The 19,648-nt window shown below is 40.4% G+C and overlaps 1 protein-coding gene across 1 annotated transcript in view; it reads right to left on the bottom strand.

Annotated features, from left to right (window-relative positions):
• CELF2 (CUGBP Elav-like family member 2) overlaps positions 1–19,648 on the bottom strand; it is a 524,675-nt gene that overhangs the window by 381,943 nt on the left and 123,084 nt on the right. Inside the window, exon 2 of the mRNA XM_060097598.1 lies at positions 17,969–18,004. Within this exon, the coding sequence (XP_059953581.1) occupies positions 17,969–18,004 (36 nt within the window). The remainder of the gene's footprint in view (positions 1–17,968; positions 18,005–19,648) is intronic.

Genomic DNA, 19,648 nt, shown 5'->3' with positions numbered 1-19,648 from the left:
TGAATTCCCCAAATACCCTTTTTTTCTGGGGTGAATTTACTTTGTAACTACCACCATTGCCAACCAAAAATTAAATCAATTCATCAGTATGAGGAAAATTGTCAGGAGGAGCTAGGCGTCCTGCTAGAAGAAGGCGAGTGTTTATGGGTTGAATTCCCACACCACTCGGTAATTGGCCTGCCACCCAGTTCCAGGGCCATGGGAGGCCCGGAGAGAGAGGCAGCCTCAAGCTCCTGGGGGCAGGAAGATGCTTCAGTACTCTGGGTCCACGCTGGCCCCAGTGCCTCTGTAGCCCGTTCTTCCATGACTCCGGGAAAAAAGAAAGGAATCATTGCCAAGCGCTTTCTGCTCATGTTTCTGGCAAGGAATTAAGTATTTCTAACTCATTAACCCTCTGCTGATAGTGAAGCTCTGCATGCTTGATGCCACTCTCCCATGGGTCCCTTTTTCCTTTAATGTGATTTATCTAGAACAACATCACTCAGGGCCCAGAAAAAGGGACAAAAGAGCACTCTGACTCTAAGTTATCAAGTTCACACACTTGTCATAGTTAGAGAGGGTTGTTTGGTAGAGAATATGGCCTTTTGAGGTTTTGACACTCACCGAATCAAGGAACAATCATGAGTGTTACAAAAGTTACAGATGATCCAAACCACCAAATAAGCTAAAAACAAACAAACAAACAAAAAACAAACAAACAAGAAAACCCCCAAAACCGCTCCACTTATTTTTGGGAGAAGTCCCTCCCTCTAACTTTCCTCCCAACATGTACACACTACATTCACATATAAACACATTCAGGTCCATGTTTAGCTAAAGAGAAACACTCTCAGGTGATAACTATCTATTTGCATAATGAAAATGATTAGAATAATAAATGCAAGTAATCACATGCTATTTCTAGATATTCCTATGCTTAGTGCCATGGACTGGAAATATCTGTTGATTTACTGAATGCTGTACTCTTCGTTCAAATATGTTAGCAGAATGTAAACAAAGCTGCTGGCTATCTGCAAACATCCAGGTGACCAAGGTAATTTTTCCATTTTTGTCTGGATGTTGGGCATATGCTGTCCTACCTCAAACCTGGGGTCCCCCGGTCACCCCACAACCAAGAAGTAAGTCATTTCCCCTGTTTATTCATCTAGGACGTAGCACAGATAACCCACGCAGCTCTTCAATGATTCACCCATAACTAGGAATGCATATATACTGAACAATCAAAGATAAACACACTGTAATCTTTTTAAAAGTTAAGTGGATATAACATAACTACTGTTGTCAAAAGTCGAAGTCCCTGAGTGCCAGCCTTTGGAATTGAGGTAGTTGATACACAGAGCTGTCTGCTCTCTCATGCTTACCTTCTATCCCATCTCCTCGTGCATGATAAACCTGGCAAGCATGACGTTTCGATATTAGCTTGGGGACCTAAGTCAGAACGGAGATACTTCCCATCCTATTTGAGTCAAGCATTTTCCTCCCTCCCTAGCTTCCTTCCTTCCTTCATTGAATAAACATTTAGTAAGCATCTGCTAGGTACCTCACACTGGAAAAGGTGCTGGGCATACAACAGTGACCACACTGATAAGACAGATACTGTCAATGCCCTGCTTTTAATTTGCCCTGAGGGTCACCTGCAGATCCTGTGTAGAAGCCTATGGATTCCTCCTATTTCTGCCTTTCAGAGTGTGTCTTCTCTGGCCTTAGGAGTGCTTGGCCTGAGGGTGGGGAAGAGAGAAGTGCCCACGAATAAATTCTCCCTGAGGGGCATCAACCATTGAAGGACATCCAACGAAGGACAAGGCATTATGGAACATACAGCAGGTTGCTTGCCCCTTGGTGGGATAATGCTCCACAGGGCCCCAGTGGGCCTGAGTCCCCGCTGCCCAGGCAGCAACACACTCCTGGACATATGTCCCCTGGCTGTCCTCCCCTCCTGTCTCCCCTCCCGCCTCCCCTCCTTACTCCCTCATGTCCTTGGACTCCAATCCATGTCTCAAGGGTCTGCTTTGTACAAACTCATAGGGGAGACACAGAAAGGTAACTCCAAATTGTCACGAAACTCCTATTTTTTTCCAAGTAGGAAAATAGCAGCATGCTCTAATAATTCAAATCGAGAATTATCTAAACCTAAGTTGCCTGGTATGTTTGCAGTGGTATTTTAACATGTCCCCAAGCATCACAGAAATCCATAAAGCATTCATTCAAATGAAATTTGAAGGACATAGAAAACATAGGCATATTCTCTGAATGAATTATCATGTGCTGCCATACATATAATGCACTAGCATTTTTCATTCTCTAAAGATAATCCTTTGGTATTTGGGTCTTTGGGACTGGCTGGACTGTTCAGCTTTTCACTCAACCTAAATAACATTTCCTATTCTGAAAAATCATATAATACCCTGCCTGAATCAAACCAATCCTACTTGGTAAACTTTACGTGAATGCTATTTTTCATCAACATCACATGCCTATTAGGAAAGAAAGAACAGCTGGCTTTTCACTAAAGTGATTATTTTTCATTATTGAATTCTGAATATTCAGTGTTACTATCTCTCTCTCTGTATCTCTCTCGAGTCATCCCAAATTAGCTTGCTATATCCAGACACCTCAGTTTACTTTAGTAAAGTGGATAGGATGGATGGGGAAAGAGGGGAAAGAAGAGAAGTAATATTGCTTCTAGAACACTTCGCAGTTAGTTTCACAGGGAATAAATAAAACAAAGACAATTTTAACATTGGCACAGTCAATAAATGTCAGTTTCCAGGAATAAGCTTGGTAACCTGTGAATTGACTGTCGTTTTGAGGCTGACGCCTGAACATGAATATGTATATATTCATTCTCTCATATTACCTGGGATGACACTCTATACAGTCACTGATACAGAATGAGAACATCTGGGAACTCAATTACTTGACATAAATAAGGCTTCATGTTTGTAAAATAAAAACTTTCTAATAGTCAAACTTCTGGTTTCTCCTTCAACGAGAGCTGCTTGTCGTAAACCCAGAACTGAAAGTCAAATCTTGATTGATATTGTATCCTAAACTCACATGGGCTCGATAACATAAGATTACCTTTATATAGTTCAATCCACAGGCTTCTACAGTGGTTTTATAGTATCTCAGAGTTTGAAAAGAAATTACTCCTGCAGTGGCAGTCTGCAAAATGCTCTGTAGCATCTTCTCAAAAAGGAAACAAACCAACCAGACATAAGGGAGAATAATATAAATAAAAGCATCATATTCCTAAAGATACAGATGTAGAACTTGAAAAGTGACTGGTACTTCTTTCAAACAAGATGTGGCCGGTGGGTCTGTAGTCCCTTGCTACTCACAGGGTGGTCTGAAGACCAGAATTAGCAGATGTCCTATGAGAGCTTATTTGAAATGCAGAATTTCAGGTCTTATCTCAGGCTAATTAAATCAGAATATGCATTTAAATAAAAATCCCCTGGTAATTTACATGCACATTAAAATCTGAGAAGCACTATTGTTCACCCTATATAACCAGCATCAACCAGGTCTCAGCACTTGGCTTTTATCTAGTTAGAACAAGGCTATGATGAAGATACTGGAAATGAAGATTTTGTCCCCAGGGGCAGATAGTGGAAGCAGAGAGAACTTACTAGAGAATTGAGAGGAAAAAGGTCTCAGAAAGTAGTTAGAGGGGTTCCAGGTCTATGGTCCCAAGAACAGACCCTGAAATGAACATGGACTCCATCCATACCAAGCGAATATCGACTTGTCCAGCAAGCCCAGAGAGCACGGTCATGAGAGCTAGCTTCCAACTTTCTGATGCCCAAGTCTATTCATCTGTAAAGCCAGGAGGTGACACAAGATAAGTTCCATCTACTCAAAAGTCCTCCCATTGTATGCACAAAAACTAACAGGGCTGGTGGTGGGTGGGGGAGAACATTCACATAGGAATATCTGCACAATTCTTATACAGATATCACTTTGGGACCTTGGACAATTTTTATGTTAAAATGTGATTATTGCTCCACTGAGAGTAATTTCTTCTTCTTTTTTTTTAGGAAAGACATTTATTTATTTTTAAAAGGTTTTTGGAAAATTAGTCTTTTTTGCTTGAGTGAGAGCAGCCATTTCTTTACCTTTGTTCCTTCTAAAGGTCTTATTGCTGCCTTCTACTTCACCAAGGTCAACTACAATGCACACATATGTCAGAGAAGGGAAAGGATCCACTGAGACTGAGAGCTTGGAAGAGGAAGAGAGAAGAATAAAATACATAAACCTTTGCAGTCACTGGGTTGAAAATTCACAACAGCTACTCTGACTTTATCTTGCTCTCCCATCCTTAGTTCCTTTCAGGGTTTCATTTCCCAATTTTCTAAAGTACTACTGTCGTTTACTCTAGTTCGAAACAGAAACATAACTTTTTCACCTTCACAAGCATCTCTGTAGGATGCTTGAATGGCCACACACATTCACAGACAAAATTTAAAATCTACAAGATTCAACAACCCCTGGGCTGATCGGCTGCACCAGCTCCCAGGTTGCCTTTATGACCTATTTTCCCTTAACAGTTGTCCCTAAAGTTGTCCCAAAGCATCCTTAAACGAATCCCCCATCACGGAAGTTGAACTTGGATAGGACTTTCTCAACTGAACACGGTCAACTGCCAGGGCTTCAGGCAAGAACCCAGGGAAGATCAAACTCCAGACACGATGGAATTAGTCCAGAAACACCAGGCCAAGATGAGAAAGGCCAAATGGGAGCAGGCAGCATATAGGATTCTGCCGCCAACACAACCCCTCCAGGAGTGCCAGGTACCAAATTTTCCTAGTGAGTGTCAGGACCAAGATGGCAATTGAGGTAGGCATTTAAAGGGAAAGCATAGTCTATATGTAAGTCACCCCCCAGGAACTTCCTTTTTTCATTCTCTTGAGAAATTTCCAGAATGAATTAGAAACAATTTAAGTATTACACTCATCTCTGCTTCAACATCATTTGCCCTCAAGGACTCCAAATCAAATTTGCATCTTGCCTAATATGGCAAAGGATGTCAAAGGATGTCCACATCCACAAGTGTCCCTCACCCTCTACCAGAAATGCTCATCTAAATATTTGGCTTTTATCTCAAACTCAATGTGAAGCAACCCTTTTTCTAGCCCTGCATTTCCCAACAAGCCTTCTCCAGACCTCTCTCGCTGGGTTTGATGGGTGCCACCAATGACATGCCCAAACCGGAAGCAAGACAAACCGGAAACTTCTCCTTCATTGCCTGAGTTTCAGCAAGTAATACTGATTTGTTTTTCCCAATATTTTCTGTAATCAATCACTGCTTTTTTTCTTTCTACAAAGACCAGTCTAGTTCATGTATTTACTATCCTCATTTGAACTACCTGGAAAAATCCTCATCTCCCATTTACCATTAATTCATTTGGCAGATATTTGAGTACCTGTAGGCACTGTTCTAGGTGCTGAGGATAAAAGAGATGAACAAAATGGACTTGGTCCTAGTCGTCACGGAGTTTATGGGTTGGTGTTGCTCTTTCCAGAATAATACATTTTGCAGGACACCATCAGAGTCACCGTGCTCACATACACTTTGAATCACATATTCATCCTGCTCAAATACCTCCAATGGCTCACTGAAAACAAAAGAAAGCAAAAGGAAAACTCTTCTATCCCTTTAAAGTGTGCAAGCTGGCTTCTACCTACTTCTCTCATATTTCATTACTCTCTCAACAAACCACCCAGGTGAAACCAGCTGGCTGAATCCCTATTTCAAAACTCCGTATTCCTCGCTCTTTGCTTTGTTACTGCTGTGTCTTTTCCCAGATCTACATCCTTCATGGTGAGATTTTTCTAATTGCCTTACCAAAAAATGTTCTCGCTCTCCTCCAAACTTAAATATTTTGTGAATTTATATGATACTTAATGCATTCAGTAGAAAATTTTTCATCTTATCACGTGACAGACTTTGTCCTAGGCATGGAGAGCTAATGAAGAACATACTTGCTCCTACTATAAATCAAATTTCCACTTTTAGAATTTTTTGGTTCTTAAAAGCAGGGGTGGGCTTCCCTGGTGGCGCAGTGGTTGAGAGTCCGCCTGCCGATGCAGGGGACACGGGTTCGTGCCCCGGTCTGGGAAGATCCCACATGCCGCGGAGCGGCTGGGCCCGCGAGCCATGGCCGCGGAGCCTGTGTGTCCGGAGCCTGTGCTCCGCAACGGGAGAGGCCACAGCAGTGAGAGGCCCGCGTACAGCAAAAAAAAAAAAAAAAAAAAAAAAAGCAGGGGTCATTGTACGACCCCTTAAAAGCAGGATGCATCGTACCTTGCATTCTCCATAGGACCCCGTTCCTTGTTCATATGGGTGCTCGGTGATGCAACTAGTAATAACAATAATGTTAAATATCGACAGATTAATTTTAAAGTTTCATAATTTATTATGTCCATAAGCATCTTCATTGTTCATTAAATATATTTTTTTAATTGTGAACTATTCACAGAAACCTATTTCACTGAAAGCCTATTTTGGGAATGATTTCCCTTTGCTTTGGAAAGGGAACTTGGTGCATTATAATGAGTTACAGGCCACCAGGTGTCACTCTTGGAGATGCTCACCTGATTTTCATAGGTCTGAATCTGACTGAGAGAGGGTCTCAAATGTTGTACTGTGTTGGTAAAGCAGAATTTCCACTTATTCACTGGGTAATCATGCTCCTGATAAGGATTTCTCTTTAGCATCCTTTATGTAGCTCAGCATTATTCCTTGACGTTCCATCCTTCCTCCCCCACCAAAAGCATGAGAAGCAGAGGGTTAAGGATGGCCTGTGTCACTGCCTCAGTTTGGTTTTATATAGCGATGTGTGAGTTTAATGTCGCTTATTTGAAAAATGAAAACAACATCAGATGCGTGAGTAGTTTGGGCCCAAAAGGAAATTTGTATATTTACCAGAAAGAAGGCAAAGGGAAATACATAATAGAAACATTGACAAAACCTAATCTGAAAAGAAAGGTTTACAAGGTTTAAAAATATGCATGTATAAATGAGAATAAATTTTATTAATTTACGTGACCTTAGGAGCTTGAACATTCCAAACACTGATGGAGGCAAATGTTTAAGAAGGTATAATAAAAACCTTATACCTTCTTCAGGTGGGAAGAGAAAAGCTCGCACCTGGTGTTTTGTCAAAGCTCAGTGGATAGCAAAATCTGAAATCCTTTAGGGAAGACAGAGAAGCGTTTCTCCTAATATGCTTTATACGACAAAGCAGTATTAAGTAAATATGAGAAAAATTTATTTAACATATAATTTTATCTTGGCAGCATCCCTTTTAATACAAAAGAAAATGAACTATGGAAGGTTATGAAACAAAATTCTTTACCCAAGAGGCTCCAATAGCTCTTAGGATGCTCAACCCAGGAATTCTCCTTTACTCTGCATTAGCCCTTCTTCCAACAGGCTGTGTGTGTTTGTTTGTGTTTGTGTGTGTGTGTGTGTGTGTTTTCCCTTCAACCCTCTCAAGAAGTGCAACTTCTACATAGCAAATAAGGAATTCTAATTGCAAAATTATATCTTCCACGGAATCCATTTTGTACCCCTTTGCTCTGGAAGCTCTGAAGATATGAATGCTTCCAAGAATGAATAAAGCCCCAATTCTCTATGGTGACAAATTCGGGAAATGGCAGGTTTTATCTTCAAGGAGTTCAATGGCTACACAAAAGCTCTCATGCGCAAATAATGGAATTCTCAAATTGGGGTAAATGTGCTTTAAAGAATTTTTATTTTCATCATTTATTTCAGGTAACACTTGTGGATAATATAACACAGCTTTGGATTTCTGAGCAGATAAAGAAAATCTAAAAGGGAAAAAAATTAGGGCAGGCCTTTATTAAATTTTAAAGTATGCCTTTGCTATACTCTTATAAAAAGCCAAATAGGGTATCGAAGTCTCTGGAGATCACCAGTATAACTTCTTTATCATGTTCCATTTAAAATTTAATTATGCAGTCTACAACAAGAAGAATCTGAGCCATTTAAATAGGTCATGCAGTGAGTAACTTAACAATATTCTAAAGTTTTCCTTGTAAAGATCGTTCCTTCGATAGTCTGCTACACATCAGAACACTGTATTATAAAACAAATGTAATTTAATTCACTCACTATAGACTCTTATTTACATCCAGAAAGAATGAAATGTTTTGATTTAGGTTATTTGGAGAATTAATGAAAACCATGTTCCTGATAGAGCTGCCCAAGACACATGGGCAATATCTGCATATATACTTCATTGGGTAATTGTTATTTTCATACATTATAGCAAGGTCAAGGGAACTTTACACTTAATTTAATTAATTTATATTTAATAGTTGGGACATTTTGCTTTAAATCAATAATCATCCATAGCATGGCAAAAATCTAGCCACTGAATAATTAATATCTGAATTAGAGGTTTCTATGGCCTATGGCTTAATATTCCTTCATATTCCCCATCACAAATTTCGACTAGGATGCCACTCTAATTTCCTTACAATAAAATAAAATAAGCATTGTTTTGAGCACTTTACACCTATCACTTCAGTTTATTCTCAGAACAACTGGTCCTATTATGACTCCCAATTTACAGATAAAGAAAATGAGGCACAGAGAGGTGTAGAAATTTACCCAAGATCACAGACCTAGTAAGGAGCTGAACAGAGATTTTTTTTTTTTCTTTTTTTTTTTTTTGTGGTATGCGGGCCTCTCACTGTTGTGTCCTCTCCCACTGCGGAGCACAGGCTCCGGACATGCAGGCTCAGCGGCCATGGCTCACAGGCCCAGCCGCTCCACGGCACGTGGGATCCTCCCGGACCAGGGCATGAACCCGTGTCCCCTGCATCTGCAGGCGGACTCTCAACCACTGCGCCACCAGGGAAGCCCCCGAACAGAGATTTGAATACACTCTGGAGTTTGTCTCCAGAGCATATGTGCTGAATCACTTCACTAGGCTGATTCTTATAATGCAACAAGGCATCTTGTCTTGACAGAGGCACTACCCAAATAACGAGCACAAAGCTCCCTTTGAATGCACCACTCTAAGAGCTACCATGTATTGATTACTCCCTGGGTGTCAGGCTAAACACTTTATATAGATTATCTTTTCACAGGGACGCTATGATGGGTATTGTAATTTTTCCAAATTTTCAAGTGAAAAACTGAGACAGAGATATTAATTCACTCACTCAAGGTCACACGATTAAGAAATGGCAGACAAAAGATTGAAGCATGTCTGAGCCCCAAACCCAATCTCTTAACCGTTGTGCTAACAGAGACTCAACAGCAATATCTCTGAACAGCCTGGTAACAGTCAAACTTAGGTTAATAACTTCCCAGCCAACAAGATGCATTTTTCTGAGTGCCAAGCGTATAATGCAGTGAACAGAGTGGGAAGGGTGATGGAAGGCCGAAATCATATATCTGGTCTAAGACTGTTACTTTGGGAGGTTTCTTCAATGCTTCCTTCCTTCCTTTCCTCTTAGGGACTGAATGTGTCCCCCCAAAATTCATATGTTGAAGCCCTAATGCCCAGTATGATGGAATCAGGAGGTGAAGCCTTTGGGAGGTGATTAGGTTTGGATGAGGTCATTAGGGTCCTCATGATGGGGACCCCTTACAAGAAGAGACCAGTGAGCTGGCTCTCTCTCCCCTTCTCCCCTCCTCCCACCCCAACCCGGTGAAGATACAGAAGGAAGGCAGCAGACAGTAAAGCAGGAAGCTGGACCTCACCCAGACACTGAATCTGCCAGCACCTTAATCTTGGACATCCCAGTTTCCAGAACTGAGAAATAAATGTTTAAGTCACCCAGTCTATGGTATTTTGTTATAGCAGCCCCAGCAGACTAGGACACTTCCCGATTCAAACGTTTATTCATGCATCCAAACATCCATTCACTCAAAGACTTATGTAAATATTTACTAAGGGCTTACTATGTTCCAGGCACTGCTAGACACTGAGGGAAGACTATGAATACTGGTAAGATCTCAACGCATGTCCTACTTAGTGGAGAAGGTCTAAAAGTCCTCCACTGAACTCTGTTATCAACGATACAGATACTAGGATAGGAGTTAGCACTGGAGACTCTGGACACTAATAGAAGAGTCATGAAGCCCTTCAGGACAGAGAAGCCTTCAGAGGAGAAAAGGCATCTAAGATGTGTCCGGAGAGTAAATAATGAATAGTTTTGGTTTGCCGGGTCATACAGTCTTTGCCATAACTACTCAACTCTGCCTTCGTAGCACAAAACCAGACACTGGCAATGTGTAAATAGAGGGGTTTGGCTGTGTTCCAATAAAAACATTTATAAGAACAGGCCACAGGCTGGATGTGGTCTGTGGGCTATAATTTGCCAACCTTGGTCTAGAAGAATGAGTGAGAGATAGTTTGGGGAGGGAGAAAAAGAACTGGGAGATGACAAGAGACTTCCCAGTAGAGAGAGGAAGAAATGCAAAGACTGAGAGACTGGTCCTCAACTTTCTTCTAAAATGGGGGTTCACACAGTCATTCAAACATCTATTGGCTGCCAGCTCTGTTGGGAGTCCTGTGAATGGAGGAATAAACAAGAAAGCCAAAGGAGACTCTGTTCTGGGGATGAAGGGAGGGGAACAGAAGATAGATAAATGGACAAATAAATGAACACACAACGACAAGTGCTGTATGAACAATACAATATGGTGATGTGACCGTGAGTAACTGTGCTGTAGAGAGGACTACATAGAACAGGGTGGTTAGAGGTGGGATCTCTGAGGAAGTAAGAGGGAAGAAAGGCCAGTATGTCAAGAACAAAGTAAAGGAGAGGGTGAGCAGGAGGAAATGAGGCTGCAGAGGTAGACAGAGGCAGCCTACGGAGGCCCCTGGAAGCCGAAATATGCTGTTTGACTTTATTCCCAGCAAGAGGAAACTATTACCCAATTTGAAGCCAAAAACAATGTGGTTTGATTGATGACTTTTCAAAGATCTCTTGGGCTACCGTGTGGAGCATGGTTTGTGAATGAGGAAGGGGGAGACCAGTTAGGGGCCATTTTAATAGTGCAGGTGGGTGTCTATGATGGCTTAGAAAGAGATGGAGAAAGTGGCCAAATTAAAGATGAATTTTGGAGGTTGAGACAATAGGCTTTACTGATGGATGGTCTGCTAAGTATGAGAAAAAGAGGCAATATAAATGACTCAAGAGTTCTTGTCTGAACAGTTGGGTGCATGGTGGTAAGGTGGGTGGGGGTAGGATTCAAGAGTTCTCTTTGGTCACATCAAATTAAGATTATATATCCAAGAAGAGATGTTAAATTGACAGCTGGGTATTCAGATTTGAAGCTCAAGGGAGCAGTTGAGGCTGGAGATGTGAAAATGGGAACTATCCTCATAAAGATGACTTGATGACATCTCTCTCCACACCCTCTCTACAAGTGAAGAGAGAAATGGCCAAAGGAAGCCCTGGGAAGCTCAGCACGTGGAGTCCAGCAGAGGAGGAAGAACAGGCAGGCAGACTGGGAAAGGCCGGCCAGCAAGAGAGGGAGAAAACTGGAAGAATTTGTTGTCAGAAACTAAGAAGGTGTTTCATGGAGAAGGAAGAAGTCCCTACTTTGAGTGCAGCTGAGAGACCAAATAAGAAAACAGATAACCGGCCAATGGATTTTGTTAGATGGAGGTTGCTGTTGACCTTGACCAGGACTGTATGAAAGGGTCAGAAGCCCAGCTGGAATAGGCTGAGGGTTAAGTGAGAGAAGAGTTCTTGTGGCAGATACCACTCCTTACATACATAAAGCCATTTTCCCCCTACCCTGACTCCTTCCTTTCTTCTTGATGGCAGAACATGACTCCCATTATAAAGGCTGTCAATACCAGAAACCCAATTTCCCCTCCATAAGAGCTTAGGCATAGGCAAGAAATTCTTTCCTAAAATAGAAATACATGAGAAAAAAAAATGCCCTTCTTCACTAGATGTGGTCATGTCTCCATGTGATGGCTGGAGCTGTGTCTCCATGTGATGGCTGGAGCTGTGGCAGTCATCTTGTGAGCATGAGGCACATTATACCCAAGATGCTGAGGATGGCAGAGGAGGAAGAGAATACGCCAGGGCACCACATTAACCTTGGGTCTTCTCAGATCTCTTGAACTATAGCTACAAACTCAATATGCAGTTTCCACCCTGATACTGCTACAGTGCCTTTTATTAAATGGATTCAACCTGGGAAAAATAATAAAGATACTGTAAGAGAAAGATTCATGCAGGAAAGAATTTAGTCATAGACTATGAGTGGGGGATACACTGTAAAAGATTAGGAGGTGGGGGTTGGAGCAAGGAAGAATACTTCTTACCAACAGCAAGTGTGGCCTCAGGGTCGGTGTGCAGTACGATGGTGGGTGCTGGAAGCAGGAAACTGGGCAGTGTAAGGTTTGGAAAATAATCACTTAAACCAGAAGGCTTGTTTTCTATTGTTAGCCAAATAGTGAATCTGAGACAGAGGAGCTCTAGGAATTATAAGTTCTGGGAGTACCACGGGGTCCCATGTGGAGAATGTCAACCCTTTTTTTCTTTCCCCAAATCCATTCCATCAATTTGCCCAGATGACTCTTTGTAAGCAACAGCTTTGAACACTCCCTGGATGAACAGTATCAAAGAGAATAATAGCTCCTCAAACTGGTGTCTAAACCCTTCCCATCAACCAGTGATCCTCCAAGCACCTCTTCTTGCCTCTGCATTCCATCCAACAAGATGGCACCACTTCCTGTTCCCTGCACACAGTCCCTGCATACCTCCCCTGGGTGACGATGTTCTCTCTGTGTGGAGCACACAGTCCCCTCCGCCGCCACATGCTCAAACCTGACCTGTCTGTCCAAGTCCTGCTCAGGAGGTTGACTCAGGATGCTGTCCTCGCTTCCTCCAATCAGGGGTATCCCATCTTGCTGCTGAAATCCCTTGGCGCCTTTTGTTTATTTATATGACTTGCAACCTCTCTTATGGCATTAGACACTGTTCACCTAGCACTGTGATTATCTGTATCTGCTACACTAGACTACACTACTTAGGAGAAGAGATGATGATCAGTTTGTTTTCCACCACAGAGCCTATAACCATTTTTGGCATACAGCTAGCGTTCGATGCACCTTTGTTGAATTAATGAATAAATGACAGATGTTGTAAATATCAAACTGCACCAGACCTGGGTCCCAGGAATTTGAGAAAATTGTTCTTTCTTAGGGATTATAAAGAAGATAGGAAATGTTCATCAGTTCTAGATTACTTAGTAAAAGGTTGGCCTGGATATACCAACATTTTTTTTTCCTATTTCCTCCAGCCCCAGGCCCTGGCAACCACTTTTCCACTCTCTACTTCTATGAGTTTGACTTTCAGATTCTGCACAGAAGTGATACCATGCGGTATTTGTCTTTCTCTGTCTGACTTATTTCAGTTAGCACAATGCCCTCAAGCTCTCTCCATGGTGTCACAAATGGCAGAATTCCTTCTTTCCCATGGTCGAATAATATTCCAGTGTACGTATACACCACAACTTCTTTATCCATTCATCCATTGACAGACACTTAGGTTGTTTCCATGTCTTGACTATTGTGAATGCTGCTTCAATGAAGATGGGAGTGCAGATATCTTTTTGAGATCCTGTTTTCACTTCCTTTGGATAAATACTCAGAAGTGGTAACACTGGATTATATGGTAGTTCTATTTTTAATTTTTTGAGCAACCTCCATACTGTTTTCCATAGTGGCTGTACCAATTTATATTCCCACCAACAGGGCATGAAGATTCCCTTTCTCCACATCCTCATCAACACTTGTTATATCTTGCCTTTCTGATAAGAGCCATTCTAAGAGATATGAGGTGATAGCTCATTGTGGTCTTGGTTTACGTTTCCCCAGTGATTTGTGACGTTGAGCATCTTTTCATGTACCTGTTGGCCACCTGTCTGTCTTCTTTAGAAAAATGTCTATTCAGGTCCTCTGTCCATTTAAAAAATCAGATTGTTGGATTTTTTGCTATTGAGTTGTGTGAGTTCTTTACATATTTTTGGATATTAGGCCCTTATTAGACATATAATTTGCAAATATTTTCTCCCATTCCATAGGCTGCCTTTTCATTTTGTTGATGGTTTCCTTTGCTGTACAGAAGCTCTTTAGTTTGATGTAGTCCCACTTGTTTATTTTTGCTTTGTTGCCTTTGCTTTTGGTGTCACCAACATTCTCATCTTTTAATTTCTAAAGTTCTTTCAGAAGAGAGCACCTTAATTGAGGACAATGTAAAATACGAGATTCTGTCACCTACGAAAGCCCCCCACAGGGGAGTGAACACCTAACTGAAAACCCACAGAGCACAAGTGGAGAGCTGAGCTGGCAGAGATTGCTTTGATTCTCTTCGTCTCCACATTTTCCCCTTGCTGCTACCTGACCAGTGATAACCATGACTGAGAAATCTGGTCAATCAGAGAGTTCAGTCTTGCCCTCCCACTGCATGGAATCTGTTGAGTTCAAATTTCAGATAACAAAGACCAATAACTGAAGACCAAAACTCCATAAGTGAAACTGCCACGTCATGACTTTTCTCTCTGAGAGTCACACCAACCAAGTAGCTCTAACTTCTTGGTAGAGAAGCTCAAATAATAATCTGATGGTGTACAGTGATTTCTAGGCCTTGGGTATTCCACTGCTTCCAATGAATACTTGTTTCCTAACCCCCTCTGAGGAGGCATAGAAAAAAGATCAAGTTATTGGATTAAAATAGAAGAAAAAAGGTTAAGTGTTTCTTTTATAACTTTAATCTTTGGCCCCTGCCTCCACTGGTTTCTGCTAAAATCCAGTAAAAAATCACACCTATTTACATATTTAATTATTGTAAGCTTCATTTACCAATACTTAATGTTTTTCAAAGAGCATCCTGACTTCTGTGTGTTTAGCTTTAAAAACTGCTCATGAATCTCCACTGTATTCTGTAAGATGCTCCTATTAAGGTCTGTTAAATAGCTGTATTTTCTATATTGTCTAGTTTATGTTGAGAAACAGTAGACTATGTTTAAGGAATTAAAATGCTCTCTCTTTTTCAAAAACAGCCACTAACATTGCAGGATAACAGTAAAACCTCTGTTAATATACACCTTGTTTACACCTTTACTCTGCTATCCAAAATAAAGGTTTCCTCTGTATAGTCATCCTTTATATTAAAACCCCAGCTTATCATAACTAATTTAGTGCCTCCATTCCATTTGAACAATTGGGATTTTACCATGATTTAATTAAAACACATCTACCTAAACTAAAAACTTTGCACCATTGAAAAAGGTCTTGAAAGGAAGGCATGCTTGCAATGGAGAAAAACAATTGTCCTTTGCTACAGCAAAATAAAGCACGGAGTCATATGTAAGATTAAAAATGATCCTCTCCACAGCTCAAGAAAATGGACCCATACATCCCTTTGCCAGAACACTTCAAGATTAACAGGACAGCATGAGCGGAACATGTAGCCAGCTTAAATATTTGTTTTAATCCTGACAAGATCATCGGTTTTAATATTTATAATATAATTACAATGCTTTACAAATTGTTCATATAATCTAATTTTTTTCTGGTGACATATTATTACCAGGCTTTAATTTCAGCAATGGCAAGAATTCATAGACACATTTAGGTCCAATCGTAATGAAAGACAAACCAGGTGTCTGTTCAAGTACCTTGTACATATATCTCATCTCAACCTCGATGCATTTTTAACAACCAATACATAATCCACTGCTGTATGATTTGTACATATTCACAGAATAGTATCATCCAGTGGCCAGCTATGTAAAGCAACTAAAGTTGAAATACCCCATCTCTGTGCAATATTTATAAATGGACTTTCAGAAAATTTCAAGACAGTCAAAGCCAAGGAAAACCAAAGCATAAACTTACTATAAAACACCACTGTCTTCCTTTCCAGCCACATATCACAAGTTGGCAGTTGGATGAATTGCAATTTTCCATTTTTCCTAGATGTCACCGCATAAGCACACTTTTATAACTAAAAGGATAAAAACCCCAACGTGTCATGTTCCACTAATCATTAGCCAACAAACAAACCGAGTTAACGACAGGTGCCTTGCTCTAAATGCACCAAGGTTTTCCAGGGTTCATTTGCACTTTCCCAGCGACAGGCTGAAGAAATCAGAAAAAAAAAAAAAAAGGCTGAAAGTTGAACAACTGATTGAATTCTACAAGACTGTAAAACAAACAAACGCTAACAGAAGAAATAGTCTGGACGGCAAGAGAAGTTTTCATCATCAAATAATCACATTCATGGTAATGTGAAGAAGGGAAAGAATTGTCAATGGATAATGTCCCAAACTGCCCCCAGAGAAAGTCAAAAGAATACCTGAAGCTACATTAGAAGAATAACTGAGAAATAACTGACATATTCACGCCCTCGCCACCATATATTTCAATGAATGCACACTGCAGTTAGACTGGGATTGGTGTTGTGTTTATTCTCAACACAATGCAATATTAGAGTAACAAAAATTCATGGAAAAAAACAGTAAGTAGGCTCATTCCTAAAATACCTCCCACAAAACTCAAGAAGGGAGCGGACTCCCTCCAGTAATAAACCAGCTACAACAGAAGATCATTCGAGGTGACTGTGGGAATTGCCACTTGGTATTCACAACAGAACAGTACTTAATAGAATTCAGGGTGCACACCAGATTTCGCGGACATCTCAGTAATTTTTATCTGCGTGATTACAGCTCCGTGTGGGTCTCATCTGACAACACACGAGTGGCCCACTCCTTAGCCATTCTAGAAAAGTTTAAAAGTCATCCTTCATTCCATTATTTGGGGATTAACTTCTGCACCACAAACATGGGCAGATACACAACTCTCTCTCTTCCAGAAAATGACAAGGCGCCTCGGTCTTCACACTGGACTCTCTCCAGAGTGAAAGCACCACAACAAACGAACTTAGCTGGGACACGTACACCATAACACAGGCACACTTTTAACCCTGTAAACTAGCACGTGGTTGAAATGCTTCTTTGGGATGTTATCCCCTGGAACAGATGGTGACAATATGTACCCTCCCCCGATTCCCTAGTGCTGTTCATCATCATATTCTGTAAGCTCTTCTTTTTCTGGTTCTTGAGATTCTCTTGACTTCTGTTTCCAACACTTCCCAGGCAAAACCCTATGCCCTATTAATTCATTCACAGACAGTTACCAAACACCTTCAAGGACTCAGGCGCAATACTAGGTGCTGTATGTGATGCCCAGGAAAATATCTCTTAAAACATTTCCACTTCCTTTCTTTCTTTTTTTCCTTTCTTCTAATAAACAGTGGTAATCATTTCTGATGGCTAGTTGTCTATAATTGGCATCCTGCAATCATCTCTTATTTCATATAGTGATATAAGATATCCAAAATATGTTAAAGACATTGATCAATTTATATATTGATTTCTTTCCCTGATGAGACAGTAACTAGGTATTTAAATGATGATATGAATTACAAATGCATTTATATATCATCAAAACTATGATGTAAGTTCTCTAGAGGAAGCTCAAAATTTTCACAAATCTATAAATACTTGAACACAATACTACTAATGAATATACTGAAGAAAAAAACAATTCAATGAGCCTTTAGATTACCAATAACCATGAATATAATAAAGGAAGTGGCATGTTTATGAGTTCTGCGGAGAAAATAGCTCCAATATACTTATGGGTACATGTGATATAACTTCCAAGGGATGAGAATGATTTCTAAGTCATATGTGGACATCACCCTCATTACCTCTTGGTTACATCACTTATATGCGACTCATACACCATTTCTGGCATCTATATGGTGAAGCATGAGGTCTTAAAATCTAACATGAGGAAGAGAAAGTGAAGAAGACCTCTCCAAGGCGACACAGGTCTTCTGTCAGGGGGTGCATCAGAACTCATGTACAGAATAAGCAAAGTGTGCTGCTTACCTTGGTAGACTTCCAGCTAATTCTGTGGTTGTCTCTCTGGAAGAAAAAGAAGATAAGCATGATTAGCTTATTTTGGTAAATTATAAAAATGTGTTTAATAAAACCATAATCCAATGCGCCAGGGCATTCTGGAATCATATGGGTCCAGAGGACACTGTATATGCAGCTGTTTAGAAATTTAAAATTGACTCATCACATTTCTGATTAATTCCCATAAATGTTTCAATGGTTACTTCCCGAGGAAATTTTATACACATGCAAAATATCTGCCTCTGCTTTCTGGTGGTAGAGCTCAACTGAGTTTAAAACATTCAAATTTTAAAATGTACGACATACAGAAGGAAAATAGGAGGGAAAAGAGTCGCAAACTGCATTTGGATGTTTTCCACTGAAACAAAGCACACTGTACTCTCTTTCCAAGAATCATTTAAGAAGGAATTCATTGGAGGGTGTGTCTTCCTGTTGATCTCTGTCACCTGAGGTTTATGAAGGAACACGTACAACACAAAATCCAATTATTTTAGTAGCAAATTGCTGTTCTTCATTTCTTTGTTGTAACGTCAGACCAGTTGGTATGGTTTAAGGCAGATGCTATGACAATTCAAACGGCACAAATGATATGTCACTGAGGGAAGCTCTGCAGCATGTGAGTAAGAGCGACCAGAGATACATTTCAGAGCTTACTTTTTCCTAATTGCAGTATCTTATCTTTCGATTACAGATGTGTTCTTGGAAGGAATGGGAAGCAAGGAGGAGGAAGAGGAGATGGGGCCTTACTGCTGAGATATTCTAAAAGTGGAGGAGGGCTTAACTTGAGACTAAGGGACGCAAGGTATAATTCTTAGGAACAGTGGTGCATAATATTCTTCATGTCATGTAATCGCTTTAAGAATCTCATAAGAAGAGGTGATATATACCTATACAAAGGAATACTACTCAGCTGTAAAAAAGAATGAAATAATGTCATTTGCAGCAACATGGATGGACCTAGTGATAGTCATACTGAGTAAGTCAGACAAAGACAAATATCATATGATATCACTTATATGTGGAATCTAAAATATGACACAAATGAACTTATTTACAAAACAGAAACAGACTCACAGACATAGAAAACAAACTTATGATTACCAAAGGGGAAAGGGGTGGGGAGAGATAAATTAAGAGTTTGGGATTAGCAGATACACACTACTATATATAAAACAGATATACAACAAGGTCCTATGTATAGCACAGGGAGCTATATTCAAAATCTTGTAATAAACTATAACAGAAAAGAAAAAAAAAGAATCTCATTAAAGATAGAAACATCTTACATAGAAAAAAAGATACACACATACACATATACACAAAATGTGGTGTACAGTTATAATTGTCATGGACCTCTGAAAGCTCATATGTCAACCCTGGGTTAAGAATCTCACCTTGAAACTCACATTGTCTTTACATACTCATCTTGTCGATCCAAATAGAGGACTTCCTCCCGGTTTCTAGAACTCCCCCTCACCTACTGTCTGTGACAGCACCTGGGTACTTTAGGGACATGCTGGTTCCCCTGGAGCCATGCTGCCTTAAAAATATAAGTGATTATAATTTCAGCTCCCATAGAAATGTTCTTTCCTAAATAACTACATGATATTAAACCGTCAGCCTTCATTGCTATTGGCTTTCGAGAGAATG

The sequence above is a fragment of the Mesoplodon densirostris genome, chromosome 4 (assembly GCF_025265405.1).
Source record: "Mesoplodon densirostris isolate mMesDen1 chromosome 4, mMesDen1 primary haplotype, whole genome shotgun sequence".
In the NCBI taxonomy this organism is placed as follows: domain Eukaryota; kingdom Metazoa; phylum Chordata; class Mammalia; order Artiodactyla; family Ziphiidae; genus Mesoplodon; species Mesoplodon densirostris.
Note: the sequence above shows the minus strand (reverse complement) of the source record. Positions and strands in the feature narration are given on the sequence as shown.